General features: G+C 40.4%; 1 protein-coding gene across 6 annotated transcripts in view; it reads right to left on the bottom strand.

Annotated features, from left to right (window-relative positions):
• Nucleotides 1-2867: 2867 nt before the first annotated feature.
• RECQL (RecQ like helicase) overlaps nucleotides 2868-20018 on the bottom strand; it is a 31420-nt gene continuing 14269 nt past the window's right edge. For 4 of the 6 annotated variants that reach the window (XM_039544233.1, XM_039544223.1, XM_039544259.1 and 1 more), the window contains 6 exons: nucleotides 19814-19931; nucleotides 14228-14366; nucleotides 13303-13397; nucleotides 9426-9645; nucleotides 7867-7996; nucleotides 6299-6469 (listed from right to left, as the gene is read on the bottom strand). In XM_039544233.1, the coding sequence (XP_039400167.1) occupies nucleotides 6299-6469; nucleotides 7867-7996; nucleotides 9426-9645; nucleotides 13303-13397; nucleotides 14228-14366; nucleotides 19814-19931 (873 nt within the window). Of the gene's footprint in view, nucleotides 6470-7866; nucleotides 7997-9425; nucleotides 9646-13302; nucleotides 13398-14227; nucleotides 14367-19813; nucleotides 19932-20018 lie in introns of all 6 variants that reach the window. The other 2 variants (XM_039544239.1, XR_005600327.1) reach the window with 2 other exon arrangements.

Here is a 20018-nt window from a genome sequence, read left to right as displayed (position 1 = left end):
CAGAGCTGCGTGAGGAATCTTGCATCATGTCTGCTCCTATTAAATCTACATCTAAGCATGTGAAGTCACTTGCTTATTAAATTCAGCTATTAAAAAAAATTCTTTTGGGGGAGGGGAGGGTGTACCATGGAAGACAAGAGAAGAGAAAGGTGAGTTTAATTTTTTTTTAAATAATTTGAAGATTTTCTTCGGTGGTATGGACTGTTAATATAGACCCATATGAAGGTACGGTAAAGGGAGCAAAGGATAGTTAAGGTGATCAAAGCCACACATTGAAAAGTAGTTTTGTTTTTTTTTCCTCATAGCCATCATATAATGCCCCAAAACATGCTCCAGCATTTTGGTATGAGCTGTTATCTGCCTACTGTTTCTGTGCAGCAATTGTTATTTTAAAAAACCTATTTAAAGAAGTCAATGACAAAAACACTGACTTCTATGTTTGAAGGATGAGGACCAGGGGTAAAAGTATGTGTGGCAGGAGAAGGTAGTGATATTCTAACCTCCACCCACACAAGTACCATTAACAGGAGACTGCAGCTGTTCAGAATATAGTTACCCTTTGTGGGGGTTGACTATACCAAGTCCATCAGTTCTACTGGGCTTCACAGGGTTAGCTTCCCCTGGTTGTGGTTTGTGTGACCTGCTAGCTTCCTTGAGCTTGGTTCTTTGGGAGTTCAGACCTGCTAGAGCTCTTCACGTTTGGGGAGGAACGTGGTGGTCCTCTCTCCCACCCCCTCATGTAGCATGGCTAAAAAAGCAGCTGATCCCAATAGATTGTGCAGATCTTATCACTGAATGATCAGTGAAATGTAAACATTTTGAGTATTATCATTAAGCATGTGATTAGCATCCATTAAAATGAATGAGGTAGGTCACACCTCTGAGCTATGGTTTCAGGTTCTACAAACAAACATCAGTGCAACAGCTAGCTTTGAAAAAGTGACCCAAACATACTCAGCAACCACACCACAGAATCTTACAAATGGAAGCTGGTGGAGAACACTGCTGTAGCATGAAAGGGACTGATATACGAACACAGTCCAATCACTGCCCTGATCAGGCCCAATCCTGCCAACCTTATCCTGGAAAAATGCAGTGACATCAAGAATTGTCCCATAGTAAAACTTGCCGAATTTAGCCAAACACTACTGGTAGAATTGTGCGTGTTTGACCTCACTCATAGAAAACTCTAGCCAAATCTTTCATAGGATAAAAAATAGCTAAACATTTTTTGAGATTTTGCAGAGGGGCTTGCACACATTTCTAGCCTTCATGATTTCCATGAAGTTGGCCAAAAGATTTTGCTAAATGCTAATTTTATAAATTTATAAAAAATGCAGCAAAATTTCTCATTAACAGCTAAATATCCATTTGTTGCTGCTTTTTTAAAGCCGTCCATGCCAAAGATTTCCCAATTAACAGTTCCTGTGTTTAAAAAGTAGCTGCAAGTTGGGAATCTCTGACATAAGAAATAGCACAACTATTTGGTGTACCATAGCTGCTCCTGCTCTGGTCTACCAAACTTCTAAGGTACCTAGTAGCACACCACATGTACCACACCTGTGGCAAGCACTGAAGGCACTTCAAATTCTAGGCACTTAGTCCAAATGGGACCCAACAGCTCCTCATACACATGGCTAAAGGAAGGGGCATTTAACTAAGGTTGGCCAAAAGGGGAAGGTTGCAAATACTCTAGCTACAGTGGCTTAGACATTTGCAATTTAAGGTGCAATAACAGTGCTTCCTAGTTGGGCTTGGTGAGGGGAGGGCTGTGGGTGCTAGGGTTCCTTGGGTCTAGTATCTGGGTGCCTCTCCAGTCCAATCGCTGCTAGAGCCAAATAGGAGCTTTCAGGTTTTAAGGCCAGGATTTGTTAGTAGAGTGTATTATTGAGGCTTCTCTGCTGCTTGCCCACAGGTTCTGCACTACCAGATCTGGTTGCAACATCTACCACTCACAACCTATTCATGCACAGTATGAACTCTACCCAGGACTCCCCTGCATTCAACTTCCCAGCTACTCCAGATTTACCATGCAGCCACCCAGGGCCAGCTCCAGGCACCAGCTGAGCAAGCTGGTGCTTGGGGCGGCAGATTCTAGGGGGCAGCTTCCGCCCAATCCTAGGGCGGCACTGACTTTTTTTTGGTTTTGTTTGCTGCTCTGGCCACCCTGTAGGGCGCAGAGGAGGGAAGCCCCACTAGACCAGGCGCGCACTCTGCAGCACAGGGAGTCCCCCTGCACCCTGGTCCGGCCGCCCTGTAGGGTTTGTTGTTTTGTTTTTTCCCCTGCTTTGCCAGCCGCGCCGTTGTCCCCCCCGTTCCCCCCTTTGCCGCTCCAGCCGTGGTTTTGTTTGTTTGTTTGATTTTTTCTCCCCCCTGCTTTACCGCTCCGACTGTGTTGCAGGTTTTTTCCCCCCCCCTGCTTTGCCGTTCCAGCCATGCCTTTTTTTGTGTCCCCCGCGCTGGCGGCACTGTGTGTTTGTTTTTTTCCCTGCTTTGCTGCTCCAGCACCCCCTCCCCCCCCCTTTTTTTTTTTTGGGGCGCTTGGGGCAGCAAAAAAGCCAGAGCCAGCCCTGCAGCCACCACTCCTTCAGAGCAAGATTATTTGCTGGGTCAGGTTCTTTCATAGAGTTGCTGCTTCCTCCCACTATGGACCAGGGGAATGAGATGACATCCATCATAGATGGTTGGTGGGCAGGGAACTGAAGGGAACGGTAGTTTCCTGCTTAGCTGATTTAAACAAAGCATTCTTGAGACTACTACATGTTAGAAACAGTAAGTCAGATACGATTTGCAAGTTCAAGATAATGGCACAGAAGAAGTGAGACAGATGCCAGGGAGGGGGAAGGGAAACAAGACTACATCTTAAATCTGTTTTCTGCTATTGTTTTTATATACCAAGCACATATAGTTAAAATACACTATTCAGAAACACAAAATAAAACCAAGTACAGCAATTCTTTCAAGATACATTTTGAAGCAAAACAGTGAGCTTCCAAAGAAATACAATGCCCAGTTCTGTAACAAAGTGCAAAAAGTCAGTACAATCACTTCTATGAAAATATTTCCTGTTTAAGTGCACATGTGCAGGTAGAATGTCAGTGTGCAACCAGGCGCCTACAGGCCACTTACATACATTTGTCTACATTTAATAAAAAAACATTACATTTGTACTCATCTTTGAGATTAAAAATTGATTGACATTTGAGCTTGCCAGCATAAAAGCCTGGCAGTTATCATCCTGCAGTTATAACAAAAGTAGGGTGGACCAGTACTGCTTTTAGGTCTTAAACCATATGCTATGTAGAATTGGGCATCTACTCCATACTCACTTCAATTCTGATCCACTGTGATGTTAATGTACAATACTAAACAAAATTCAACACTAGACTTTCTGCAAGGTTATAGATGGAAAAACCACCAGGATGGATTTATAGCAAAAAGCAAGAGTAATGGTTTGGCGGGGATCTCTCAAAACACTTAATTTTCTACTCATACATTCCCTTTTACAATGAAATCTCCCACACCTTCAGCCTTAGGTCCTGTCAATGCTTAACTTGGAACAGAATTTGGAAACTGTTTTTGAATGTATTTCCAGCAAAACAGGCCAAAAATTATTCAAAGTTAGTTTAAATATTGTTCCAAACAAAACTCACTTTCCAAATTCTATTCCAGGGCCAGTGTACATAGCATCATAGTCAAAAGTTAATATCAAAGCTACAAACTTTAGCTGTATGTCAGAAATTAACAAATTCCCCACATTTTCAGAATATTTATCAAGACCAGTTGTCCTACCACCAACCTTCCCTGTGATTTAACAAATCATTTTTCAGCATCATCTTGGTCTCAGTAATTATTACAGCTTTGATTAACTAGTTCAGCGCCACAAAGAACACTTAGCACATTAAGGATGAACCTGCTATGGACAACCATTCTCAGAAACATAAGCCAGCACAACAATGCAGTCCCCTGAAGTTTCCTTATGCCACCCCATTCAAGGGATTAATCTATTTGTGCAAGTTTTGTCTAATAAATTTCAGTGATCTGCATTTTTTCATGTCAACAGTATTACTTTAAGTAGCTGATCTGCAGATCGCCCACCAGGACAAACTTCAGTAGTAAAATGTAAAAATCTCTGTTTATACGGGATAAGAAAAATGTTAGGCATGGGCTTGTATCAAATTTCAGATCCAGATCTGAACTTCACTAAAGTTCTAGGGGCTTGGGTCCATCTCTAATATACATATGTAAAATATACGTACACTTTAAAGCATGTGCATGCAAAGAAAAAAAAATCTTGGTGCATTTTTCCTTAGGCAGTGTTACAGGCAAGGATGAATCCTAACAAGCCACTTTACAAAACCTGCAGCAGCCACATACAAGCATCCTGCCATCAGACAACATGCTTTTACTTGCACAGTTCTAATGAGTATAGGCAAGGCCATGTATGTTCAGGATTTAGGAATGACAGATAGGATTGTTACACATAAGAGAATTCTTGCTCAGACTGATTAATACACCCAGCTTTCCTGATCATCCTGATTGTTACTGTAGGGCTGTTGGTAACCTTACATCATCAAACCTTTGGATGCATATTTAAGATAAAGTTAGTCAAAGGAACATGTCAGTTTCAAGCTCCCAGGGTGTCACTGCAAACAAAAATGATAACATTCAGCTAGAGTGCCATCTCAGACTTTCCCTAAAATCATTTTTTAACTTGATTGGAACCATTCTTTTATGTTCTCTTGTAGAAATCTGAATATGAGGGACCAGATCCTCAGCTACTGTAAATCCACACTGATTGTTCCCTTGACATGTGGGGCTATGCCAACTTGCAGCACCTGAGGATCTTGTCCAAGGTCTTTGTTAGTAAATTTTGTTCTTTTCTGTCTGCTAGAAACACAGATTTACTTTCTAGTTTCTGACAGATGAGCCAACAAAAGCTGCCTTGTTTGCTATCAACACCATCTAAGCTGTTGTCAATAATTATCAGCAGTATTCTACAAATAGGGATTGTTCAGTGGCTTGTGTTCTCTTTGCTGTCTACAAAAATAACAGGTGTGCATACATGAATATGTATGTACGTTTCTTAGAGACAAAGTGGTTAAGCTAAAAAAAAAAAAAAAAATCAGGATTGAGAGGCCATACCGCAGTAGATAAATTTAATGTAGGCCATATTCTAGGACTAAAAGACTTAACAGTGTGAGTACTGGAAAACACATTTCCATAGCTGCTCCATGTCCTCCATGAAGTACTGATGCACCAACAGATCAGAGAATACTGTCCACATCCTACCACAGCATAGATTGGAGCAGAAGAATATGTGTTCCCTGTGAGACTTTAGGCCTAATTATTCCTCAGTGAATGACAAGGTTCCCATTGACTTCAATGGGAGCAGGATGAGGACCAAGCTGAGGTATATTGAATTAGTTCTATAGTTTATGTTTATTTACTTGTTATTTTCATGGTCAGAGTCATTAGTGAAATTGTTGTTTGTACATACTCCAAATAATACAACACGAACTAAACCAAAGAAACATGCTCAAGGGCAATGAAGTGGGGGTTTTTTTGGTTTGTTTTTGTTTTAAATAAGATGCTTTTGAAAAGCCCACAAGGGAATTAGGTGCCCAACGCCCATTAACTTTCAGTAGGAGTATGGCACCTAATTTTTTCCACATGCTTTAGAAAATACAACTGTAAACCAACATACCCTTTTCTAACATTTAAACAGATCTTGAAAGGTAATTTTTCCATCTGAACAACAAGCAGGAGAAATTTAAGAAGATATGATGCCAATTTTTAAGCGATAATGTGATAAATATATTTGTTGTTGTGTATGTGAATATATACTGTTTAGTTTGCTTTTCCCCATCATTAGAAGGAGTGTAGCTAGAGGGTATAATGAGGATGCTTTACGTTTATATCAGTTTTAAGTGCATTAGTACAGTATATTTTACTATCAGACATGTGCTTTGGAAAATAAAGAGGGTTTAAAAAAGCAATATATACGGAAATGATCTGCAGGAGACATCAGATATGGACTGATTATTTTGAGGATAATCCTTTGTTTCTCCATTGTCTACTGAACTGCATGATGCCAGATTTTTGTCTGCTTGTATGTTCGGAAATTGCATATATTTGTTTTTTGTCCAACCTTTCTGATAAACACACAAATCCTTTGCATTTAAAAGAAGCAATTAATAAAATACAAATTATACTTCTGCACTGAGTTCTCAGAGAAGCAGAAATGGTGGGATCCTGGATACATTTTTCATTGTAAAATTCAGTACCGGACTACCAGCTAGTCGTCGTCATCCTCAAGCTTAAGCTTCTTTGCTTTAGGTTTGTTCTCACAATGACGCCGATTCTGTGCTTTTGTCTTCTTTGCAGCAGAGTTTTGGATAGTCTCAGAGACGTCTTCTTGTACGTTTCCACCAATCCCTCCAGAATTAGAAGCCTGAGGAGATTTGACCTGTGGATCATAAACACAGCTCAAGTAAGACTAAGACTAAGACTCTCTTTCTCCTTCCTCAATACATATTGAGAACATACTATAATGATCAAGCCTTATTAAGGGTGATGCAGAGATGAGTTCTTTTTGTGGCCATTGTTCTGCTCCTTTACAACAGCATCTGTGAGATGTTCCTGTGGCATGTCCAAATTTCTTCAAAAGATAATGCACACAGGGCAGCATTAACAGTGTATTATGCCCCACAGTACCTGCTACATTCAGGAGAAAGATGCAACTGAACCTGAAATACCCCTTTAAAGGCAGTAACATCTATGACAAATACATATGATGTAGCAACGACACATTCTATTAAGCTGCTGTATGTAAATACTTGAGATTTTCAGACTAGTCAGAGTAATTATTTCACACATTCAAATGACCAATTCCTGCTAATGATAAAGCCAACATGGCTGTTGAGCAAGCAATTGCAGCCTCATTAGAGGTGATCAAGGATCCGATTCTGTAAACTTTTGCTCACATGGCACAGTTCTTTCATGAGCAAAACGTGGCAGGATCTGTACCTGTTTTAACTGTATGTCCAAATAGCTACAGAATGTAAGTGGTCCCTAATTTTATGGAAGTGCCACTCTTGTTAATCTGTATTTTAATTGGAAATAGAGAGGCAAGTTGAAATAGCATTTACAGACTGCTTCAGTTATATTTAAATAGTGACTACAGCAACAATTCTTTTAAACAAGTCTAAACACTGGTCCAAGTTCTTGTTCCACAACAATTTGTTAATTCCTATTACCTCAACTAAAACTGATAGCATTGCTAAGGATTTGCATAGGTATAACTGGAAAGAATAAGTTGCTATAGCTACATAGCTTTTGACTTCTTATTGTCAAAAGGGTTTCAAATATAAATCAACATCACTATAATGCCTAATGTGGAATCCGTAACTTATGACAGCTGTAAGAGACACTTCACAATGACAATTATAAGTCTTGTGGTTTAATATTTATATTACCTAGAATTATATTCTTGCTGAAATAGGATTCTAAATGCATTCATCACTCATGTTAATTCCATTGTATTACACACAGGGAGAATGAGTAAATCCACTCAGGTGAAGGTAAAAGAGAACACGACACTTCTGAACTTTTTTTTTTTTAATCTGTACTGAACTTTTTCCCCCCTCCTCCTCACCCTCTTACATTTTGCATCTTAAGATGTGTAACTGGAAAGACACTACTGCCAAAGGATCAAAAGAAACATATTTAATGAGGCAGAGGGGGAATACACTGAGGAAAATATTCTAAAATTTGCACATAGTAAACAGGCACTAACCAGCTGTGGTAAACACTAATGGAAAATAATCATATAAATAGTCAATATATACACACACATACAAATACCTTGTCAACACTTTTTTTGTTTGATCTCCCTTGCATGGTGATAACATGTGCCTCATTTTTCAGCAGATCAGCTTTGGGTCCTATTTTCAAGTAGGATATTGTAGCAAATGCTGTGAAACTGAAGTCTTCTCTGCAAAAGTTAAGCCACAGTCAGAGGAAAACACTGGAAACAGGAGTAGAGTGGGCAGAATAGATATAAGGAGGAAAATGTGGAGACATTTAGGAACTGTTATGAACAGATGCCCCACTAATTCCTTGATCCTGTTGCACCTATGCAAGCAAATAATCAGTAAATTCAAATGGGAGTTGGCAAGATTGGCTCTTACAGTGGGCACATTATACTTTATTTCATTTTGCTGACTTTTCAGCACTACTCTTTGGTCTAGTGGGGATCAAATAATAGGATATCTGGACACTAAGCAAGAAAAAAAAAAAAGCAATGTTTTGACTCAGTCAACCTTCCTGTCCACTTAGGCTCATAAAGGTCAAGTGTGTAAATCTTTTGTCATTTTTTGTGCATGATAGAAAGTTAGGATCATGGGATGTCAGAGGCCCATATATTCAGAGGGCCTTATTTTGAAAAGAAAGCAGCACACATACATGGAATACCAGTGTCATTTTCATTGTGTTTTCTTAAGTCTCTCATGCCACAGTAAACCCCTAATACTGCAATAGGTTCTGCACAGGCAACCTTCTTTGCCCATCTCATCTCACTGAAGTCAATGTAGTGCTGCACAAGTGCAGCAGTCAGTTTGCCTCCATGGCACTTGTTGCAGGATTGGGGACTATCGTTAAAAATTTAGCATTTACTCCACCCCCAAAAAATAAAAAAGCTGCTTTTTTTTAAAACTACAAAAGCAAAAAAGTGTTACTTTAAACCACAAATTTCTATTTATTTTTTATTTTCAACTTTTCTGTTTTAAAAATGAGAGATTATTTTTCAAGAGTAAACAGAAAAATAATATTATGTGCAAACTTTTTATAGCCAGGATAGCAGCTTCCGAAATGAAGGAATTGCTAAAACATCCACTACTGTGATACTATACCAAAACCAGCACTGTTGCAGAGATAATAGTACAGTAAAAGTGTTGTTATCGAGCATGTTGGGGGAATGGGGGTGCTGGTTAGTCAAAAATTCAAGTTAACTAAAGAGTTATACTTACCAATGGAGGGAGAGAGTTTGGGTGCAGGAGAGGGCTCAGGCAGAGGGTTAGGGGACAGGAGGGGTTTCAGGGTGCCAGATCTGGGTAGCACTCACCTTGGGTGGCTTCCTGCAAGCAGCGACATGTCCCTCAGATCCTAGGCAGAGGTGCAGCCAGGAGGTTCTGCACACTGCCTCTGCCACAGGCACCGCCCCTGCAGCTCCCATTGGCTGTGGTTCCCAGCCAATGGAAGCTGCGGAGCTAGCACTTGGGGCAGGGACAACTGGCAACCCTATTGAAGATTTGCATTGGGAGATATCAGAAATGCCGGTTTCTAGGGCTTTCTGGTTCGTAAAGTGCCGGATAACACAGGGTAATTAGTAGATTTCAAAGGAAAGAATTAATGGTCACACATACTTCAGATACTGCTGCAGAATGAAATGGGCAATAATCCTCTCCAGTTCATCACGAGGGAGTGTTGGAGAAACAACATCAGCCACTCTTAACTTTGACACACCTTTGCCCAGCCAGGCATCAATTAATTTCAGTGGAGTGACTTTTTCACTCATCTTATCTGCTTGCTCTAGTATTTTGATTAGATCCCTGCAGTATCCCGTTACATCCATTCTCTCAAACACTACAAGGAAAAGAAGAGGACTTAGTACTTCAAAACAAAGCATACTGTGCCAGAGGTGTTACTTTACAATAAAATATAATAAACAATTCTGTACTGCTGTAATCTTCGAACTGAGATGTTTGAACAATACATGATAATCACAAATCACATTTATGCTTGTACTTAATCATTTAATCTCCAGTCCAGAAAAGACTTTCATATATGCTGAACTTTACACATTGAATAGTCAATAATTTTAGTGGCATTACTCAGAGCATAAAGTTAAGCATGTGCTCAAGTCTTTGCAGCTTCAGGCTGGTTATTTTGTCAGTCATCTGAAACACTGATATATTATTGAAGCTTTTAGGATTAAAATTCTACCTAGAATTTGAGACCGTTCCCAGCTACCTTCTAATGGGAACAGGAACAACATTGACATTTCAAATAATAAAGCTGATACATGCAGCTAGTTTTTTTAAAAATGGATTTCAAAGTAGCTTGTCATGAATAAGTCTCCTAATTTAGGGTAAAAAGCAATTTAAATCTCATTTGGATGTGTGGTGCAACTTTAGTGTTTTTGTTATTTGTGGCATTTTGCTGACTCACAAGCTAGGTAATAGATTATTTGCAACTGGGTTCTCTCTCTCCACAGTGGTATTTATTCTGAAACATTTACAGAGCAAAGTAAAGTTATTTATATGCTGTAAAGCTCCGTATAAGACATTTCTTGTCTCAATGAGTTTACAGACTAAAGACAGAATACACTTTTTTTAAACAGAAAAGTCTCAAACAAATTTATTCCAATTGGAAAATGGATAAAAATGGCTATGAGACAGACTGTAACAGCATCCAATGTGGGTCACTGAAAGGAGTGTCTTTTTCACGGCAAGTTGCAGAGACCCCAACCTAAGGCTACTAAGGTAAGTTTCCCCACTGGCATGACTGTCAGAAGATTGAGAATAAAACAGCAATCAGACAGGTCATCCTTCAAATATTTTTCACTGACCAGTTCTTATTAGACACAGGTCCAAATGAAAACCCAGGATCTGAATATCCAAACTAGGCTTACGTTCAGTTCCAGGTCTAAACTTTACTGTTCAAGCCTCATCTCTAATTATTATCTAATACTTCAATATTTACCAAAAAAATAGTATTGTATACAAGCAAATTCTAAACATTGTATCCCAAAGAAGTAATTCAAAAATCTTCATACGTGTCTTTCCCAGCCCATCATATGAAGAAAAAAAAAAACAGAGTGCACAGGGAAGGAATGTAATCTAGTGATCAGAGTTGGGGACTTGAGAATCAGGATTCTCTGTACTTTACTCCAAGCTGATACTACACAGGGCTATTGCGATATTTTAGATCGCTCTGAAATCTTTGGATGACAGGTGCTATGTAAATGGTAGGACTGCTGTGTTTGGATTCCCTCCTTCTTGTATTCTTAATATAATTACATTAAAAAAACATTATTAAGAGATTGCAAAGAAAAGCACTCAAAAGTTACAAAATGCCAGAATTAAGGTTGCCTGTAACCTTCGTTCTGCCCCCTTGTGTACATGTATGACTGTTAGGGCTGCAGATTTGTCATGGCACTTCTTTAAAATCACAAATCAGAGTTGTCACAGTTAATTTAGTAAAAGTCACAGGTTCAGTGACTGCGCCGTGATTTTTGATTAAAAAAATGCCCTGACAAATGAAATTCAACTATCCCGCTTCAAAATTATAGTGTCCCAGTGCCCTTGTCCCCATTGCCTCCTTACCCCACCAAAGGGGCACCAACTGCTCACAGCAGCAGCTCTACTGTGGCACTACAATCATCACCCTGGGCTGGTGAGAGAGGGGTCCTGGGAAGCAGGCCATGAACCTGCCCCACACCCCTCAGGCACAGGCGGGAGTAGCTTTGGTGTCTTGCAGGGCTCGGTTTGGCTCACTACCCTGGGTGTTGTGACCTGGCACTCGGGATGACAGCACTGCTCAGGTTTGGCCCTTCCGGCCCTCTGTCGTGACTGGCTCAAATTTGAGTGAATGGTGCTGCAACCCTGTGCACCTGGTTGTAACACCACTCACTTAGATTTGGCTCGGCCATCCCCCCACTTGTCACAGAGAGGCGGCAGAGCCAAAACGTGAGTGGCACTGCAATCTCACGTGCCAGCCCACAACGCCCAGCCCCATAGGATAGGAACTGCCACTGCAGGGTGAGTGCAAGGTGGGCTTGCTCTCCAACCTCTCTCCTCCCGCCTAGACTCACCAAGAACCTTTCCACAGGGTAGTCAGAGAAGCCACAGTATCCATGAGTTTTTCCACCACCATGACAAGCCTGTAGCCCTAATGTGATCAGTCTTTCAATACATGATCACACACTACTTTTCCCACAGGACCCCTGCCTCTTTCAGTGCAAAAGTAACAGAGTAATTGTAGGTTGTCATCCTCTGTGTGGACCAACACTAAAGGGGGGGATGACACACACACTTTGCCAGTGTGTTTAATTGTTGATAGCAGAGGAATGCTGAGATACTGGAGTCTTTGATTCCATTCCAGGCTCTGAAAAATAGCATGCTCTAGTGGGCACAGACCCTTCTGCCTGTTCCTCCTTCTGTCCCATCCCCTCCAACCCGTCCCAATCCCCGTCCTCTCTCTTTCCCAACCCTGGCTCTTTATCCCAATCCCATTTTCCTTGCCCACCACAGTCCCAATCTGCACTCCTTAGACTTGCCTCCCCACCATCCCAATGCTCAGTCTCCTTTCCCAGTCAGTCCCACACATCTCAACTCCCAGTTTCTCTCTTTCCCCACCAAGCGCCATGTCCCAATCAACTCCTTTCCTCACCCCCAATCTCTATCTAGTCCCCTCTGCATTTAAATCAGGCACCTTTCTCCTCCATGCAGCCTGGGCACCAGCAGAGAGCCATTGAGAGCACAGCCCAGACAGCCTCCCTGCTCTCAGTTCCAGAGCCTGGCCCAACCTCACTCCAGAGCAGCAATTGCAGGGAAAGTCCTTTTGATCATCCACAACCCTGGACTAGACCATACTCAGCTGCTCTGTGGGGATGACATGTGCAGTTTGATCACACATAGGAGGCCTGGGGGCTGGAGCACCCTCAGTGTGAACGGAATCTTCAGAGATTTTAGCTGCTGAATGCTAAATAGTCTCTACATGTGTGAATTTAACTTTTTCAAAGAGATCAGGCAAATTTGGGCAGATTTGCACAGGGATGGCAAAAAGGCACATATGACACAAAAGCTACCCCTGGCAAATTTCAAGTGCCAGCTGCAAAGCATTAGGGGCACTAGAGCTTCTCAAAGAAAAGGACATCAGAATATATTTTAACATGGGCAAAACAACATGTTCTCCCTTAGTCTAGTTCTTGAAAACAGCTGAACTGTTTTGGCTGAAATTTAAAAATTTAGCTTAAGGAAGACACCCAGCAGTGTAGAACATTTCGGCCCAAATGGTTAAAGTTAGGCAAATTTATAAGCAAATGAAAACAGGGTCTTGCAATGGGAAGTGCTGAGCAACCTTAATAAATAGGCAGTGCTACTAGCCTGCCTATATGATTGACCTATTAGTTGAATTCCCCTTTCAGAAGGCTTTAAACACCTTGTCTAGACTGGACATTTCTTGGAAGCATATAGTAACCCTACTATCTGCTTTCAGATTAAACATCAGTTTACTTACAAAGCTTCTCTCTACAGCAGTTATCACACATTTTGTTGCAGTTTGCAGAATCCCACACTTCATCAAAATGCTGAGCAATCAATACACGGCGACACCTGAGAGTATAGATATATTTTTAGAGATGAGGCAAGAGTAAGAGGAGATTGTAAAATGCAGATGCACATATATATATTACATCAAATGAATGGTACAGAGAAAGTGACTTAAGTGATCCTACCTGGTCTCAAAAAAAAGAAAAAAAGAAGGAGTCACAAGAAGTACATAACTGATGAAGGAAATACTGTTTTACACAACATATGAATATCTATGGCATTCATTGCTATGACTATTGTTGACTGAACAGCTTATTTAAATAGGAAAGAAGATTAGTTACATGAAAACGAACAGCATCTGCAATTCCAGTAAGTAGGATGACAATGAGAAGGACTATTGATTGATTCTAATGCTTCAGAATATCAATCGGATTGTTAGATTAGGCCAAGAAGATTTTCCCCTACCCCTGCTGTACAGTATTCACTAACTGGCCAAGAACATTGTCAAGGGCAGGAGTTCCACCTTCTTCTGAAGCATATCAGATTAAACAGGATTTTGATCCAGTATGACTATTATGTATTGATATCTCAAAAGCAAAAAAAGCAAAATGTTCCAGTACATATACTGAAAGGGGCTTGAACCCTATGTGCTTTTGGCTGACTTGTATTTCAGCTGTAATACAACTACTTCTACTTCTTCCGTGCACATTTTTAAAACAGCGAGAGAGAGAGAGTGGTAAGTTAACACTCTTATTTCATATGCTAGATAAAATGTGATGAGCTTCAGATATACAAATCCTGGCATATGTGACTGTTCCTTATTAATATTTATAAGCATGGAGGAAAAGTTAAGTAAAAAAAACAAAAACAATCAGAAAGCCAGAATAACTTACTTGTTCATGTTATGGCAGTAGGATACCATATCATATAGTTTCTGTTGCCCCACATTCTCCATCACTACCATGCCGCTGATTCTGAATATATCTCCAAAACCATAATATAAAATGCAGTCAGCTTTCTGGTCATCTCGACCTACAACGCATTTGAAACACCACCATTTAGACGTCTCATTTAGACTTTTCCCAAGTTAGGAACAAAAAAATGTTTTATGAACATGCAACTGTGACCCGAGAACTAATTAATGCCAACTGACAAGGGAATGCAGAGGATTTACAGGAATCTCTGGATTCTGTATGTACATTCTGGTTCCAAGTACAGTGAGATCTCAAAATGAAAGCCACTGTCACACTGGTCATCATTATCACTGTGAAATGTACATGGATACTATGTAAGGAGTTATGTATATACACACACACCCTGAAAAATATGCTCTCAAAGTCTATATCAAGGAGGTTGCCTGACAGACTGGAGATGTCTATCCATTTAGATGTAAATTGAGTATTGTCCCATTCACAATAGGTCCCCTTTGACCAGTGAATGAAAATGGATTGTAAAATGAACTAACAGGAAGAGAGAAAAAGTAGAGGAAGAAAACATTATCTTGAGGTGCATATCAAAGTTTTTCTTGAATACCTTTGGGGAGACAAAGGGGATGCCCAGTCATCCTCCACTGAGGGAGTAAAAGGACAGCATTTTGCTTCATGAAAAAGGTGCCTCAACAGGCTTGGTTGAAAATACTGAAGAGAACTTTGAGTGAAATAAACTTCTTTAAACAGATTAATCTGTTCATTTAGTCTCTAGAACAAAGGTTCTCAAACAGGGGGCTGGGACCCCTCAGGGGGTCACGAGGTTATTACATGAGGGGGTCGCGAGCTGTCAGCCTCCATCCAAACCCCGCTTTGCATCCAGCATTTATAATGGTGTTAAATATATAAAAAGTGTTTTTAATTTATAAGGGAAGGTCGCACTCAAAGGCTTGCTCTGTGAAAAGGGTCACCAGTACAAAAGTTTGAGAACCACTGCTCTAGATGTTGCAATTATGTTTTATATGTAATCATTTCCAATATTCTTACTCACCATTACCTGAATCTCCATAGTTTGATAAGCTTATTCTTGTTTTCACTATAAATATATTTAAGAGCTGTAGTATTAAGCCAAGTGTTGGGCCTAAACTGAATCTTATAAACTGGTGTGTACTGTTCCCTTGGGACTAGCAGGACCAGTAATTCTGTGAGTGTTTGGGGACAAGAGGCTGGAGGCCGCAGGGAATGCTCTGAGCATTCGGGGTTGGTGTGTACCCATCGCTATCTGTACAGAGAGAGTGAGATCTGCAGAGGTCTGGAAGACCGTGTTTGTGCTCCCAGAGGCGTTGGTTTCAGAGTGCTGATCCGCAGCAGGCAAAAAAAGACTACTTTATGCTAAGGGCAGGTAGTGGTGAGGTGCCTCACAACCCTGGGTACTCCTGGGGAGCATCAAAGCAAATCACACATCATATAAAATTAAACAAATTCTGCCTCTATATACTTGTGTGTGTGCACACAGGCTCCACATCTGTATGACAGAGAATCTGCTATCAACTGAGAGAACTAAGAATTTAATACCACAGAAAGCTTAGGAAAAGAAAGATGAATTTACCGTATTCTTATATAAATAAAAAAATACAGATGATTAACATTTTGCTCCTTAATCAAAAACTGCCAATACCAATCTATTGTATTCTGCAGAACTTAAATTTAAGGCCCTTTTATGGCTTAAGTACAGTCTTAATGTGTACATAGGAAGTCAATGGAAGCAGAGATAGGCAAGCACTGGTGCTTATGAAAAATACCTCCCTAAAAACATGCATTGACATTAATCCAATTCACACAAATTTTTATATCAAATATTTGTCTGCTACACAATTTCAGCGATTTTATTAGGCCTCCAAGAGGGCCAACAAAAGAGAATTTAGTACAAAGGCAGCTGTTTAACTGCCACTACACTTCCTGAGCTATAGAGAATCAAACCCTCAAGTGTTGTTATCACATTGTGGAAATACTCTAACAAAGCATTCTACTGAACAACAATTCTGCTTTATCTAGCTAGGATGAGTGACAATTTTTCCTTTTTGATTTCTGGTAGGACTACGTACTGTTGGGTGTTCTCATGCACTTGTCTCCCATTCCCATAAGCTTGGCAAGGCCTATGCAGCTGGAGTAAATGCACCCCACATGGAAGAGTAAGTCAAATCAGTAGTAACATGAGCAATGGCATAAACTTTCATAAAACAAGTTTAAGTAGGTGTAAACAGCACCAGTGTAATGTGAATTTACACTAAACATCCAGTAGCAGCAGTTAGAGCCATTAACTGGTGGTCCCTACCTCATCAGCTTTATTTCATCTACAACATCATCCCCGACACTACCTGCAAACAGTTCAGTACTAGTATAAGCAGATGCAAAATCCCATTGATTTCAGTAGAAGTTGTGCCTTTCTTTTGCCAGTACTGAAGCTGATGCCTAACATACATATGAAGAAAGGGCAGTGTTCAAATCTCAGTCAATTGGCTTCACGACGCCTTCAGAAACCTTCCATGTAACTTCAAATCCTATCCCTGAGTTTGTGCATTACTACCGAGCCAAAGGAAAACCAGCAACTGTCCAGCCTTCCAATATTTGAGTATCACTGAGTTTTCCTCAGTTTATGCTGTTGCATTCTCTCTCTTCTACTATGTCACTATTCCCTCTGAATCAATATCTAACCAATGCTACAGCAGGTGCTAAGGGGTATTTCTGTGGGAGATGTCATTTTTCAGATCAAACAAAACAGAGGTCTTCACTACTTATGGTCCTGTAAACATTTACCTGTAGTGTACTGACCAAATTCTAACCAATCAAAATTCTCCCTGTAATTTTAATTAGCTAGGATGGTATTATTCACTTTTTGCCCTCAGATGATGTGTAGTGTTGGTGTGCACTGGTCAATAGCTGATGCTCTATACTCAGTAGGTGGCTGCATTTCCATGTGAAAGAAATGAATCTCGTATAGAGCTCATAGATCACTTAAGAGAGAGTTTGGGATGAAAATCATGATAAAAGACATGGGTCAAACATCCAAGTAAAGCTATACAAATAGAACACATCTGATCAGCCAAAAATCTGCATGTTATGAACTAATTTTGGTAACAATGGGTGTCACAAAACAAGAATCTGCTAAAAACAAAAAGGCAGAGGGACAGATTTCCATTTACATTAAGGCTCTTTTACACCATCCTGGCAGTGTAAAAAGCCCTTAAAGTGAGTGTAAATGTAGTTTATGCCCACTTTAAGACCTCTTTAATTGCCAGAATGGTGTACAGGGGCCTTAAGTATAAATGAGAACCAGGCCAAAAGCACAACATATATTAGCATAAGAACCATCATACTGGGTGAGGCCAATGGTCCACCTAGCCCAGTATCCTGTCTTCCAACAGCAGCCAGTGCCAAGTGCTTCAAATGGAATGAACAGAACAAGACAATAATCAAGTAATCCTACTGTCCACCAGTCCCAGGAACTGGCGCTCAGCAGCTTAGGGACACCCAGAGCATGGGACTGCATACCTGACCACCTTGGCTAATAGCCACTGATGGACCTAATCTCCTTCAATGTATCTAATTCTCTTTTGAAGTCAGTTATAGCTTTTGCCTTCACAACATCCCCTGGAAATGAGTTTCACACGTTGACTATGCAGTGTGTGAAGAAGTACTTCCTTTTGTTTGTTTTAAACCTGCAACATATTAATTTCATTGGGTGACTCCTCGTTCTTGTGTTATGTGAAGGGGTAAATAACACTACCCTATTCACTTTCTCCACACCATTCATGATTTTATAGACCTCTATCATACCCCCCCTTAGTCACCTCTTTTCCAAGATGAATAGTTCCAGTCTTTTTAATCTCTCCTCATATGGAAGCTGTTATACCCAGAATCATTTTTGTTGCCCTTCTCTGTACCTTTTCCATTTCTTATATATATATCTTTTTTTCAGATACGACGACCAGAACTGTGGGCATACCATGGATTTAAATAGTGGCATAAGAATATTTTCTCTTTTATTATTTATCACTTTCCTAATGGTACCTAACACTGTTACCTTTTTTGACTGCTGCTGCACATTGACTAGATGTCTTCAGAGAACTAGCCATTACGACTTCAAGATCTCTTTCTTGAGTGGTAACACCTAATTTGTACCCCATCATTTTGTACATTTAGTTGGGATTGTTTTCTCCAATGTGCATTAGTTTGCATTTATCAACAGTGAATTTCATCTGCCATTTCGTTGCCCATTCACCTGGTTTTGTGAGATCCCTTTGTAACTGCTCGCAGTCAGCTTTGGACTTAACTATCTTTAGTAATTTTGCATCTTCTGCAAACTTTGCCACTGGTCGCAGTACAGGTCCTGGAAGGGCCCCACATTTAGCTCTCTCCATTCTGAAAACTAAACATTTATTCCTATCCTTTGTTTCCTGTCTTTTAATCAGTTACTGATCCATGAGAGGACCTCCTCTCTGTCCCATGATTGTTTACTCTGCTTAATAGCTTTTGGTGAGGGACCTTATCAAAGGCTTTCTGAAAGTCCAAGTATGCTATATCCACTGGATCACCCTTTTGCTGACCCCTTCTCAAAGAGCTCTAATAGATTGGTGAAGCATGATCTTTTACAAAAGCCATGTTGACTCGTCCCCAATAATTATTTTCATCTATATGTCTGATAATTCTCTGCTTCATTACGATTTCAACCAATTTACCTAATACTGAAAGTAGGCTTACTGGTCTGTAATTGCTGGGACTGCCTCTGGAGCCTTTTTTAAAAATTGTCATCACATTAGCTATCCTCCAGTCATCTAGTACAGAAGCTGATTTAAGTAATAGGTTATATGCCACAGTTAGTAGTTCTGCAATTTTATATTTGAGTTCCTTCAAAACTCTTGGGTAAATACCATCTAGTCCTGGTGACCTATTACTGTTTAATGCTCTGTGTCAACATACTGCAATTACAAGACTGTGATGGGATATATAAACACCACGCTGGATCTGAAGGGACAATACTGGGCTCAGGTAGCCCCACCCCTCCAGACCTACAAAGCACACTTCAACTGGAAAGGAAGCTTAAAAGGGGAACAACTCAGCTCAGAAGTGGGAGGAAGACAGTCCAGTTGGGGCTGAAGGTTTAGTTGTCTTTTCTTTTACTTATATTGGACTTGGAGATCTGAGGAAGGACCTGGGCTCCCCTACCAACTGCCCTTGTTGCAGGAGGGGCATAAACTTCATTTCTACCCCACCCCTTTCAGTGTATATGGAGTGTCTATTCCTTATACACTCTAGAAAGGAGAGGGTAAGGATGTTAAGAACCCTGCCGTGAAGATAAGCTACATACAAGAATTAGGAACTGGACTGAAGGCCTCTCTCACTGGGAACCATGAGACTAGAAACTGAGTGTGTTAACCACTAGGCTGCTGGCCCTCTGCGAACTCTATTACAATGGCATAACAACGAACACGAGATTATTAGTTTATGGAAGTCTATTCCCTTTATCAGTAGAAGCCAACTTGTTCACAATACCTGCACGTCCACTCTCTTGATAGTAGTTCTCCATGGATTTGCTCATTGAATGATGAATTACAAACCTCACATCTGACTTATCAATTCCCATGCCAAATGCAACTGTTGCCACTACAACCTGAACAGAAGTACAACCATTAAACCATCAGGATACAGATCTATATAATTATTTAAGTCAGATAATTCTGTAGAAATAACTGTATAC

This window comes from Mauremys reevesii, linkage group 1, assembly GCF_016161935.1.
Source record: "Mauremys reevesii isolate NIE-2019 linkage group 1, ASM1616193v1, whole genome shotgun sequence".
Lineage (NCBI taxonomy): Eukaryota > Metazoa > Chordata > Testudines > Geoemydidae > Mauremys > Mauremys reevesii.
The sequence above is the reverse complement of the archived record's forward strand: the minus strand, read 5'-3'. Positions and strand labels throughout refer to the sequence as shown.